The sequence below is a fragment of the Caretta caretta genome, chromosome 6 (genome assembly GCF_965140235.1).
Source record: "Caretta caretta isolate rCarCar2 chromosome 6, rCarCar1.hap1, whole genome shotgun sequence".
NCBI classification, from domain to species: domain Eukaryota; kingdom Metazoa; phylum Chordata; order Testudines; family Cheloniidae; genus Caretta; species Caretta caretta.
Window position 1 is genome coordinate 100877188 of NC_134211.1, and position 13816 is coordinate 100891003.

General features: G+C 44.6%; 1 protein-coding gene across 4 annotated transcripts in view; it reads left to right on the forward strand.

Annotated features, from left to right (window-relative positions):
- Window positions 1-13816, forward strand: part of DGLUCY (D-glutamate cyclase) — a 111788-nt gene that overhangs the window by 82503 nt on the left and 15469 nt on the right. For 2 of the 4 annotated variants that reach the window (XM_048852707.2, XM_048852706.2), the window contains exon 11: window positions 12422-12541. The exons of the other annotated variants lie outside the window; for them this stretch is intronic. In XM_048852707.2, coding sequence (XP_048708664.2) covers window positions 12422-12541 — 120 coding nt within the window. The remainder of the gene's footprint in view (window positions 1-12421; window positions 12542-13816) is intronic. 4 annotated transcript variants of the gene reach the window in all.

Below are 13816 nucleotides of genomic sequence, written 5' to 3' on the forward strand. Positions count from 1 at the left end.
ATATCTGTTGCTCCAGACCTTCAATCTTCTCTACCAATATGGATACTAGCTTGCACTTTGTACAGACAAAGTTGCTTCTGTCCTGTGGAAGAAAGACAAACATGGCACATCCAGTGCAGGTCACAATAGCTGAACACCCCCCCTCCATATCATCTTCCTACTATGAACTTTCTCAGAGAAGCTGGCAAGATGTAAGCCTCACTGGGCTCACCCCAGGCGAACTCCCAGGCAAACTCCTGCTGTTTGCTGCTCTGCTGTTCCCCGCTGCTCAGCTGGTCTGCCGCCGCTCAGCTGGTTCGTGGAGATCTGGCTATTTTTAAACAGCCAGACTTCCCTGAAACAGACAGACAGACACCCCCAATACCCGCTCCCTGCAGGCTACCACGCAATCAGGCACTCGCTCAGGCTTTCAAACTGCCCTCCCAGCAAACACACACTCGGATACTCACTCAGCAAACACACGCTCGGATACTCACCAATCCCAGGCAAACTCCTGCTGTTTGCTGCTCTGCTGTTCCCCGTTGCTCAGCTGGTCCGCCGATTTTCATGCATATTGTGGATAGTTAGTTTTTTGTTTTTTTTTTAAATCTGTTGTGACCTCATTTCTAAAACTATGTGATAAACTGTCTAGTTTTTGTCACCATTTGAACGGGTTCTTAGAAAAATCCCTGTACAGAGAAACAGTGCAAAACCCTACTAGCAACAATAAAAGACATGGCTCTTGCTAGTTTAGTTTCAGTCACATTGGAACATTGTTGCTAATGTTTTTTCAACTGTAGCATGGACATGTCTTTAAATGTTCCCAAATGGGCTTGAACTTTGATACATCAATAATGATAGTGTTGCCAGAGTTTAGAGGACTCCTGCAAAGAGAATGTCTGGTCTGCTTCCAAGGGACTAGTATCTCATTTACAAGCTGCATAGAAAAGTTCCTGGTTTATTTGTTGTTATTTTAAAGCCCCCAATAAATATGGTGACATTTGTTGGGGGTTTTGGTCCAGTTCACAGTGAATAGTTGGCACTGAGATGACAGCCTCAATAGAGAAGCCAAGGAGTGAACAGACATTTTTATATGTCCTCCATAAAACCTTGCAGCAATAGTATCTCAAAAGTATCTCAAATGCTTCCAGGTTGGTTACACCTTTTATTTGTGAATCATGTGTTTACACTTTCTGTCTGCTTTTAGATTTTAAAATAGTCAGTGCAGAGACTTGGCCTTTCCTCTGTTTTACAACATCAGTCATACTGCCAGCATTCAATAAAAATATCCTAAACTCCCAAGATTGTCACTTCAGAACAGGTTAAAGCACACTGTTAATTTGTGGATTTTTGCACTGCAATAGAAACACTGTGTGCATGGACTTCAGCATCCATGAGGGTCAATCTGACACTATTTGCCAGTGCTAAGTTTAATTTTTAAAACATCTGAATTATTAGAATACTCTTTAAAACTTAATTGAAGAGCAATTATGAGACATTCCAATGCACAGTATATTGTAAATAGAAAGAAAATAGAGAAATAAGTTATCTATGTGTGCCATACTATCATTTAATATCTCCAGAGAGATATTTTAATAGAGAAGGGTTTAATTAATCTCTAACCTTTTTCAATACGATTAGGAGTGAGCTAGTGATGATCTAAAACAGGATGAAAATATAGGTTAGTATTTTAATAACTAGGAGCTGTTCTGTATTACTGTTCTAGAATCTGGATCAGATATTGATATCAATGGAAGTTGAAGGTGCTCAGTATCTGACAAGATCTCCTGTGAGGTAGTATAAATGGATGTTGTGTACTAAAAAACTGGGTATCTTTTTGAAAAATATTTTTAACTTATTCCTGTTACTCTCCTCCTCTACTACTACTGCTTGTCACGCTTACTTCTTGTGCCTTGAGTTTTAATTAGATTGATAGTGCTTTGGGGCGGGGACCAGGTCTTTCTAACTGTACACAGCACCTAGCACAATGGGGCACCAATCCTGATTGGGGCCTTTGGTCACTGTCACCACTGACGGTAGTTGTAATAAGTTTTGGTGAGGTTGACTCTAAGGAAAGGGAAAATTCAAGGAAAACTGAAGCTATATTGATTAAACATACAGTGCTTGGTTAGAGACAAGTATGTTATAGAACCCTTGAGAGAAGAATGATCACTTTGACAGGGTTATGTAGAATAGAAAGGGATAAGGAAAAGAAGTAGTTGTCAACTCTTATAGAACTCTTAGCACAACAGAGTGTTTGCTGCCTGCATTTGCCATGGTTGACTGTGTCAAGCTTTTGATAAAAAAAACAAGATCCAAATACGTTGTCTTAAATTCCACTGTGTAAAATAGCCATCTGACCTGGGAACTTTGTCCATAGCCAAAACATCTGTGGTTTCTCTGAATACTATAGTCCATAACAAGTTGTAGAGCTAGAGTGGACCCTCAGGAGCAGACTTAGGCAAAGTAAGAATGCATGAACAACTGCTGGGCTCAGTGCATATTGAACAAAAGCATTGGAATAGACCATTAAAAGATGTTCCAAAAAGACCATACTAATTTTCTCAGCCCTCGTGTTTTTGGCACTTTCATATGCTGTCTTTAGCATCAGTTAATGGAATATTATTGAGAGATCTGGCAGGGGGAAAAAATAGCTACACTTGTTGCCCCTTTTGTTCAAGTGTTGTCGAGCACTAAGGGCTGAAGTTTGAGAGGCTTTTAGTTATCATGGCTTCAGACATTACATTAGTCAGCAAAAGCTCATTTATAAAGTCAGGAGGAAAATCTCAAATCTACTGCTCAGCACTATTTTCTAAAGACCAGACTCACCAGAGGTTATTGAAGTACTAAGATGTCATGCAGAAGAGTTGGGGAAGGTACAAAACAGTCAGTAAAAGAAAAAGCTTTAAGTGGGAGATGTGAAATCCTTCCCTTCCCAATGGTGGATTACTATAGTGCCAATAGGTTTCAGAGTAGCAGCCGTGTTAGTCTATATCCACAAAAAGAACAGGAATACTTGTGGCACCTTAGAGACTAACAAATTTATTTCAGCATAAGCTTTCCTGGGCTAAAACCCACTTCATCGGATGCATGCAGTGGAAAATACAGTGCCAATAGGATAGATCCAAAACAACACAGCCACTAACTAAACACACGTACAGAAACAGATGTCCCAGAAAGGCAACATAAGAGTGACATGGAAAATCCAAAGGATTGATATCTGCACTATTATAGAAAATATGTACTATTATGAAAGGACAAGAGCTAATTTTAGGAATTTTTTTTAGTATGTGCCTTAATCCTGGGACCCTGGATACAAGAGTCATTTATGTGTCTAGTTTAGGTACTTACTGGGCAACAATCACCAAAGTATCTCAATATGATAGTAAAGTAAGCCCCAGACCATGTGAATAACTATCCAGTGGGTCCACAGCTGAAATCCAGTATCAACAAAAAGAGAGTGAAGATTTAAATAACTTACTTAGCAAGTGAACAAAACAGAATGGACCATCACATTCCAGTACTGTGCATCCATTCACTGCCATAAACTTCAATAGGCTACAGAAGCAAAAGGTGTGAGATAAAAAGCACAGTAAATGTAATGGCAAGAAAGCTAAGAAGACCCAAGTATTACTTACTCACCAACAATTATTACTTTTCAAAGCTGTGCATGAGACTTAGCCACTAAACTCCCTGTCACACTTCAGGGCTCAGTCCTGTCCAACTCTGAAAATATAGATGTTAGTTGGGAGCTAAATAGAAAATTCCTGCTGAGGCATAGCTTTGAAGTCACTAGCAGAAAAATTAAACACATATACACACTTGAAATCTGTGAACTACATTTTAATTAAAATTCCACCTGTATCAAGTTTCATAGAATCATAGAATATCAGGGTTGGAAGGGACCTCAGGAGGTCATCTAGTCCAACCCCCTGCTCAAAGCAGGACCAATCCCCAATTAAATCATCCCAGCCAGGGCTTTGTCAAGCCTGACCTTAAAAACTTCTAAGGAAGGAGATTCTACCACCTCCCTAAGTAACGCATTCCAGTATTTCACCACCCTCCTAGTGAAAAAGTTTTTCCTAATATTCAACCTAAACCTCCCCCACTGCAACTTGAGATCATTACTCCTTGTCCTGTCCTCTTCTACCACTGAGAATAGTCTAGAACCATCCTCTCTGGAACCACCTCTCAGGTAGTTGAAAGCAGCTATCAAATCCTCCCTCATTCTTCTCTTCTTCAGACTAAACAATCCCAGTTCCCTCAGCCTCTCCTCATAAGTCATGTGTTCCAGACCCCTAATCATTTTTGTTGCCCTTCGCTGGACTCTCTCCAATTTATCCACATCCTTCTTGTAGTGTGGGGCCCAAAACTGGACACAGTACTCCAGATGAGGCCTCACCAATGTCGAATAGAGGGGAACGATCACGTCTCTCGATCTGCTCGCTATGCCCCTACTTATACATCCCAAAATGCCATTGGCCTTCTTGGCAACAAGGGCACACTGCTGACTCACATCCAGCTTCTCATCCACTGTCACCCCTAGGTCCTTTTCCGCAGAACTGCTGCCTAGCCATTCGGTCCCTAGTCTGTAGCTGTGCATTGGGTTCTTCCGTTCTAAGTGCAGGACCCTGCACTTATCCTTATTGAACCTCATCAGATTTCTTTTGGCCCAGTCCTCCAATTTGTCTAGGTCCCTTTGTATCCTATCTCTGCCCTCCAGCGTATCTACCACTCCTCCCAGTTTAGAATCATCCGCAAATTTGCTGAGAGTGCAATCCACACCATCCTCCAGATCATTTATGAATATATTGAACAAAACCGGCCCCAGGACCAACCCCTGGGGCACTCCACTTGACACCGGCTGCCAACTAGACATGGAGCCATTGATCACTACCCATTGAGCCCGACAATCTAGCCAACTTTCTACCCACCTTATAGTGCATTCATCCAGCCCATACTTCTTTAACTTGCTGACAAGAATACTGTGGGAGACCGTGTCAAAAGCTTTGCTAAAGTCAAGAAACAATACATCCACTGCTTTCCCTTCATCCACAGAACCAGTAATCTCATCATAGAAGGCGATTAGATTTGTCAGGCATGACCTTCCCTTGGTGAATCCCTTCTGACTGTTTCTGATCACTTTCCTCTCATATAAGTACTTTCTCCACAGAGGGCTGGCCATCTATTCCCCATGTTGTGATGCCCAGCACAGCAGTCTGGGAGCTGACCTTGTTCGTGAAGACAGAGGCAAAAAAAGCATTGAGTACATTAGCTTTTTCCACATCCTCTGTCACTAGGTTGCCTCCCTCATTCAGTAAGGGGCCCACACTTTCCTTGGCTTTCTTCTTGTTGCCAACATACCTGAAGAAACCCTTCTTGTTACTCTTGACATCTCTCGCTAGCTGCAGCTCCAGGTGCGATTTGGCCCTCCTGATTTCATTCCTACATGCCCGAGCAATATTTTTATACTCTTCCCTGGTCATATGTCCAACCTTCCACTTCTTGTAAGCTTCTTTTTTATGTTTAAGATCCGCTAGGATTTCACCGTTAAGCCAAGCTGGTCGCCTGCCATATTTACTATTCTTTCGACACATCGGGATGGTTTGTCCCTGTAACCTCAACAGGGATTCCTTGAAATACAGCCAGCTCTCCCGGACTCCTTTCCCCTTCATGTTAGTCCCCCAGGGGATCCTACCCATCCGTTCCCTGAGGGAGTCGAAGTCTGCTTTCCTGAAGTCCAGGGTCCGTATCCTGCTGCTTACCTTTCCTCCCTGTGTCAGGATTCTGAACTCAACCAACTCATGGTCACTGCCTCCCAGATTCCAATCCACTTTTGCTTCCCCTACTAATTCTTCCCAGTTTGTGAGCAGCAGGTCAAGAAAAGCTCCCCCCCAGTTGGCTCCTCTAGCACTTGCACCAGGAAATTGTCCCCTACGCTTTCCAAAAACTTCCTGGATTGTCTATGCACCGCTGTATTGCTCTCCCAGCAGATATCAGGAAAAATAAAGTCACCCATGAGAACCAGGGCGCACGATCTAGTAGCTTCTGCGAGCTGCCGGAAGAAAGCCTCATCCACCTCATCCCCCTGGTCCGGTGATCTATAGCAGACTCCCTCCACTACATCACTCTTGTTGCTCACTCTTCTAAACTTAATCCAGAGACACTCAGGTTTTTCTGCAGTTTCGTACCGGAGCTCTGAGCAGTCATACTGCTCTCTTACATACAGTGCAACTCCCCCACCTTTTCTGCCCTGCCTGTCCTTCCTGAACAGTTTATATCCATCCATGACAGTACTCCAGTCATGTGAGTTATCCCACCAAGTCTCCGTTATTCCAATCACGTCATAATTCCTTGCCTTCACCAGGACCTCCAGTTCTCCCTGCTTGTTTCCAAGGCTTTGTGCATTCGTATATAAGCACTTGAGATAACCTGCTGATCGCCCCTCATTCTCAGTATGAGGCAGGAGCCCTCCCGTCACAGACATTCCTGCCTGTGCTTCCTCCCAGTATCCCGCTTTCCCACTTACCTCAGGGCTTTGGTCTCCTTCCCCCGGTGAACCTAGTTTAAAGCCCTCCTCACTAGGTTAGCCAGCCTGCTCGCAAAGATGCTCTTCCCTCTCTTCGTAAGGTGGAGCCCCTCTCTGCCCAGCATTCCTCCTTCATGGAACACCAGCCCATGGTCAAAGAATCCAAAGCCTTCTCTCCGACACCACCTGCGTAGACATTCGTTGACTTCCACGATTCGACGGTCCCTACCCTGGCCTTTTCCTTCCACGGGGAGGATGGACGAGAACACCACTTGCGCCTCAAACTCCTTTATCCTTCTTCCCAGAGCCACGTAGTCCACAGTGATCCGCTCAAGGTCATTCTTGGCAGTATTATTGGTGCCCACGTGGAGAAGCAGGAAGGGGTAGCGATCCGAGGGCTTGATGAGTCTCGGCAGTCTCTCCGTCACATCGTGAATCTTAGCCCCCGGCAAGCAGCAGACTTCTCTGTTTTCCCGGTCAGGGCGACAGATAGATGACTCAGTCCCCCGGAGGAGAGAGTCCCCGACCACCACCACCCGCCTCCTTCTCTTGGGAGTGGTGGTCCTGGAACCCCCCATCTCAGGACAGTGCATCTCATGCCTTCCAACCAGCGGAGTCTCCTTCTGCTTTCTCCTCCGAGACATATCATCTGGTCCACTCTCCGCAATGGTACCTGTGGAGAGAACATGAAAGCGGTTAGTTACCTGTGTCCGCGTTGCTGGAACCCGGACATTCCCCCTTCTTCTTCTGGAGGTCACATGTTGCCAAGCATCTTCACTGGCCTCTTGGCTCTGCTGTGCAACCTGCTCTAAATCTTTAGAGCTTTGTGCCCGTAGAAGCATATCCTGACTTTTGTCCAGAAAATCCTCCGTTTCTCGTATGCAACGCAGGGTCGTTATCTGTTGCTCCAGTGCCAAGTTTCAGTGATTAATTCAGTTATTAAAGAATAAATTGTTAGTACAGTAATCTTACTGTTGTAGAATGTGATATGCATTAGAATCCAGACACACTTCAAATACAAAAATGATGCATTGCGAAGAGGAATTTGGCACTCTCAGCTGTTCTGTAAACATGAACATTATATTTTGTTTCACAAAATCTGAACTTGGAGTTCTTCAAGTGAACATGTGCATTCCATTCTTGCTGTCTGTGCACCCAATGCACAGTCATCAGAAATGTTTTCCCTCAGCAATACCCATTGGGTGACACAGTCACCAGGCTTCAAGCCGTGTGCTTCTTGCTAGAGGCCTATGCCAGTGAGCAATCCGCACAATAACTGCCTGAAGTGCTTGGGTGAAACACACATAAAAGACTGGTGCCTGATTTGCAGGGAGTTCAAACCTAGAATGAAGAAGGATAGGGAGGTTGGCTGAAATTCCTGCTGTTGGAGGTAATGCTCATCCTCGTCTGAGTCTGCAACTTCAGTGAGAATCCCACCTCCAGCTCTAATGGGATCCTGGCACCTGTCTCCACAGGTGCTGACTTTAGTTTTTGCTAGTGGATGCTCCTCTCTGCCCTCTTTCCCCTGTGCGAGAGGCGGGAGGGGCCTCAGTCAGAAGACGCCGAGCGGGGACAGGGCTTTGGGCAGGAGCGCAGGTGGAGCATGGGGTGGAGCCCACAAAAGATTAATCTGGTACTGCAGGTGCTGAACATCCCCTATTTTTATCGGTAGGTGCTTGAGCCCCAGAGCACCCATGGAGTTGGCACTCTGTCTCCCTTGCCTAGGCCGAGGAAGAAATATAAGACTTCCAAAGATGCCCCAGCCAGGGGAAAGTCTCCACCCTCTTAAGTTTGGTAAGGGGGTGAGAAGGAGTTGAGCAGAGTGCACCTGAAACCTAAGCACTCCTCCTCCAGATCGGTGCCTAAGTCAGCACAGTTGGCTCTGGCACCACAGAGAGCACCATCAAGCCTGGTGTCAGAAGTGGCACTGGCATCTTCTTCAGCACCACAACAAGATACCATGTCGGTGCTGACTACCTTGGAAGCATTTGCGGTCCCAAAAAAATCTGCTCTGCCTCTCAGTGCTGATGTCTCTGTCACTACAGGAGTTGGATTCCTTGGCAATATTGTGCTATCCCCGTGGCAGCAGTTCAACCTCCGGTACTTCAGTTGCCTGCTTCCTGCACTGTCTTAAGGGGAAGCCTGATATGATGGCAATGCTCCGCCCATCACCAGGTTCTCATCATTGGTCCCTGGCACTGACTGGATCAGTCCCTTCATGGTCGGAGGAAGGGGAGTCTTTGTCGTTGGACTCAGCAGTGGGATTTTAAGTCTCACAACTCTGAAGCTGGACCTACCAGTCTCCTCCCAGATCCTCTCTTCCAGCCTACCATTGTGACTCTTTAATGGGAACTGCCATGGGAATGTGGCCAGGTCAATGGGGTCCAGCCCCATATCAATGGCTGTTTTGGAGCCCTTGGAGTTTTCCCCCAGCTTCCAGATTTTGTTCTCACTGTATGCACTCAGTACCCTCATCCACAAGGGCAGAAACTATGGACCGGGCAGCTCTGTCTCCAGAGTCCAGTACCGGGGCTGGCACCGACCATCAAGAAGAGGTTCTAGAGCCAGACCAACAGCCATAGAAAAAGTTTTGCCCTCACCAGTCTTGGCTTCCTCTTAGAATCATAAAACCATAGGGCTAGAAGGGACCGCAAGGGTCATCTAGTCTAACCCCGTGCCAAGATGCAGAATTTGTTGTGTCTAAACCATCCACGACAGATGGCTATCCAATCTCCTTTTGAAAACCTTCAGTGAAGGAGCTTCCATAACCTCCCTAGGCAGTTTGTTCCATTGTTCTTACAGTTAGGAAATTTTTTCTGAGATTTAATCTAAATCAGCTATGCTGTAGTTTGAACTCATTGTCTCTTGTCCTGTCCTCTGGGGCAAAAGAGAACAACTTTTCTCCATCTTTCTAATGGCAGCCTTTCAAGTAGTTGAAGACTGCTATCATGTCCCCCTTTAATCTCCTCTCGTCCAAACTAAACGTACCTACTTCCTTCAGCCTTTGCTTATATGCCTTGCATTCCATCCTTTTGCTCATCTTTGTTGCTCGGCTCTGGATCCTTTCCAGTTTTTCTACATCCTTTCTATACATTGGTGACCAAAATTGGACACAGTACTCCAGCTGAGGCCTAACCAGCTCTAAGTAGAGAAGTACTATCACCTCCCTTGACTTGCATGCTATGCCTCTGTTAATGCAACCCAAAATTGCATTTGCTTTTTTTGCAGTAGCATCATATTTTTGACTCCATGTTAAGGTAGTGATCCACCACAACTCCCAGATCATTCTCAGTAGAGCTGCTGCCAAACCAGTATTTCCCCATTCTGTATTTGTGCATTTGGTTTTTCTTCCCTAAGTGTAGAACCTTATATTTATCTTTGCTGAATTTAATTTTGTTGTCTATAGCCCAGTTCTCTAATTTATCAAGATCCCTTTGAATTTTAGCTCTATCTTCCAAAGTGTTGGCAACTCCTTCTAGCTTTGTGTCATCTGCAAATTTGATCAGTAGGCTCTCTATTCATACATCCAGGTCATAAATAAAGATGTTAAATAACACCAGACCCAGATAATATCCCCGTGAAACCCCTCTTGAGACTTCCTTCCAATCTGACATCATTCCATTAATATCTACTCTTTGTTTGCAGTTGTTTAACCAATTATGTATCCACTTAATTTTTGGAATTCACCAATATTCATGCAATTTAATGATTTATCTGGTATCTTGCTCTCCAGATCTCTGACTATCAGCCAAATTTTTCAGGTCTTCAATTTTTGGGTGCCCAACTTAAGACACCTAGGACAGCCAACAATTATTCAGACATTTATTGATCCCTACAGCTTCTATTGACTTTAATGGTACTATAAATGCTCAGCACATCTGAAAGTCAGATACAAAGTGTTTCAAGTAGGGCACCCAAAAACAGACACTCCAAATTAGTGACCAATTTTTAAAAGTATAGGTGTATCTTTCTAAGAGGAAAACTGGTGGGGAAAATGAGAGTAGTGAGAGTATAATTAGGGCTCCATCTGCCCCATGGCACAAGGGGACTAAATGCTGTAGAAAACACTCCTAAGTTCTGGGAAAGAACTCCTGCTACCTCCAAAGGCATCACATACCATTTGCATATATTTGTACAAAAATTGTTACTTGTTTTAAGAAAAGGAGTACTTGTGGCACCTTAGAGACTAACCAATTTATTTGAGCATAAGCTTTCGTGAGCTACAGCTCACTTCATCGGATGTTCCGATGAAGTGAGCTGTAGCTCACGAAAGCTTATGCTCAAATAAATTGGTTAGTCTCTAAGGTGCCACAAGTACTTCCTTTCTTTTTGCGAATACAGACTAACACGGCTGCTACTCTGAAACCTGTTACTTGTTTAATTTTCTCAAAACTAGCAACAAGCCAAAGTTTACCTCTTTTGCTTCATTTAAATATTTCACAATATTTTGCATGTATATACAAAAATATATTACATTTGTTTAAGTCCTTCCATGAAGTGTAAGATTACTACCTCTCTCTCCTAGATATAGTGTCAGAGCTGTTCAAGAGCATTGGATAATGTCACCTTCTTGTAGCTGTTGCTTACAGAGCATAATTTCTAGTTACTACGCATACCTGAATGTTTTGTAAGTTGGTATATTATAACATAATTAGAAGGCGGTCACAGCTCTGTCCCCGTCCGTCAGGGAGGGAAACCACGCCCCCTTGCTATAATGCTTCTGGAGTGACTCAGTTCAAGGGGAAATTAGCCGACAGTTAATAGGCCCAAGCCTGCAGTACAGGCCAGGCAGCAATTGGATCTATAAGTCCCGGACCTCAGCCAGGGCGATGCAGCAAACAGTTAATGGCTCTGGCCTGTAGTCAGGCAGAACAGTAGTGAGTCTATAAGCCCAGATCCTTCAATCGGGGAGGGCAGCAAACACTTAATGGCTCTGGCCTGCAGTCAGGCAAAGCAGCAGTGAGTCTATATGCCGGGAGGACCCTCAATCAGGGCAGGGCAGCAAACAGTTAATGGCTCTGGCATGTAGTAAGGCAGAGCAGCAGTGAGTCTATATGTTGGGGGCCCTCAATCAGGGTGGAGTGGCAAAACAGTTAACGGCTCTGGCCTGCAGTCAGGCAGAGCAACACAGCAGTCTAGGGGGATCAGCTCTCTGGTGGGACAGAAAGCAAAACCATCTGGCATCCTAACTCAGGCCGGGGACAAACCAATGCAAGCCTGTTGGCCTAAAGGTGGGAAGGCTGCCACACTCAAGGGCAGGGGGACACAGGTGTGACTCCACTGTGTCCCAGCCCAGGGCCATAACAGTGGCAGAGTGGTCTGCCACTGGATCAGCAGGGAAATCCGGCAGCAACATGTTGGCCGGCTTGCAATTAGTAATGCAGCCAAACCCTATTCGGCTTCCCTGGGCTCCTTCCTACACTCCCATTCAGGAGGTACCTGTGTTCCAGGGTCGTCGTTCATCTGGCTGGGGTAAACAGCTAATGGCAGCCCCAGCAGCTCCTCGGTGTTCCCGGTGCCTGGCAGCTCCAGCAATCCCTCTGGGTTTCTGGCGATGTAGCTGCCTCCATCGGGTCCAAGCTTCAGCAGCAGGGGGGAGATGTCCTGCTCCTCTGGCAGCTCTCCCACAACTGAGCTGGAGGGCCTGCCTTTTATATTTCCAGTTCCTGTCCCACCCCTCTGCTTCCAGATATCCAGAGCGGATATCCGGGCTCTGCCCACCAGGGAGACAAAGCCCGCTCACTGCAATGTTTTCAGCTATTGTTTTTGTGATCTTCTGTTTTGTGACACTTTTGAAAACAGTTCAAGAGAGCTGACCTGTTATACACAGACTATTGTGGATAGCTTATAAATGGGTTTGAATTTGTAAGGTGGTTTGGATACTCATGGCATCTTTTTTCTTTTTTAATGAAGGCATTGGGGATGGAGGAAATGAACTGGGAATGGGAAAAGTAAAAGAAGCTGTAAGGAAGCACATAAAAAATGGAGATGTTATAGCTTGTGATGTTGAAGCTGATTTTGCTATTGTAGCCGGTAAGTTTTTAAAAAGTGAGAACAAAGCACATGTGTTGCAGATTAATTTTGGTTTGGCACTTTCTCTAAATGATCTACTGAGCATTCAGGTACTGTGAGCTTTCTCTCTTTTGTGCCCAGTCCTGTGAGGTGTTGAGCATCCACGTCTTTCCCGGTATAACTGAAAATGGAGAATGCTCAGCATGTCACAGGATTGAACTTTTCATAATGAGTTCCTGCAAAATTAAAAGATCAAAGATCATCACATGACTCTAGAGTCCTGTTTGTGAGTTACTTTTGGAGCCTTTTTAACTTTTAGACTGCTGTTAATTTCATTTCGAAACTGTACTAAGCAATTAAAGGTGTTATGTTCAAAAGCATTCAGCCTCTCTCTGCTCCCATTGAAGTCAGTGCTCAGTATTGGCATAGCTCTGCTCTCATTAAAGTCAGTGTTACTTCAATGGCAGCAGAACTAGGCCAACACTGAGTACTTATGAAAATTCCCACCCTAAATAAATATTAAAATCATTTGACTCTCAAGGAGAACTGTACAGCCATCTTCTATGCAGGAATTAAATGAACTTTGTATTCATATAAGTTCAGTGTATTTGTTAGTGCCCTGGGGGTGTACCATACCAGGCTAAAATCAATTGCACTTATGGGGTGATGCGAACTCTATCAAATAATCTCTGCAGGGCTTCTATACATTCTAAATTTTGCATGTAACAAAACAGAAATGCAACTTCATGTTTAGAACCCTTTCCTGCCCTGTTGACTTGGCCAGCACAAAACAGGCTTTACAGAAGTTAATAATGAAGGAGACTGATTCAGCAATGACAGATTTACAAATTGTGTGGTCTGTATTGTGCTATAGCTCAGTACATTGGGTGCCCATGTATGTGCCATAATGGGAGGTCACTTTAATAGAAGGGACTAGGGAGGCTAGATTTCCAACACCAATGGTACAGAAATAGGAAGTAATTGGGGAGGAAATTGGGAGTGAAGAGTCTGATTGTTTCTACCCTTTCTGCCCATGTGTCTGTCCTAAAGTTGCTGTTCTAGGAACTGCAGTGTTTATACTCAGAGCAGCTGGCTAGCCCAAGACACAGTAGAGGAAAGAAAAGGAATGTGTTTTGAGCAGGAAGGTCAAATGGGGAATGTAACATGCAACTATAACATTAATTTCCAAATTTTCTAAAAATGGAAGTGTGGAAAATTTGAATATTCCAGACTTCTGGGAACAGAGGTCTAGGAACAGTAGTTGTGCGATTTACGGGTGCAGGAGCAGTAGTCGTG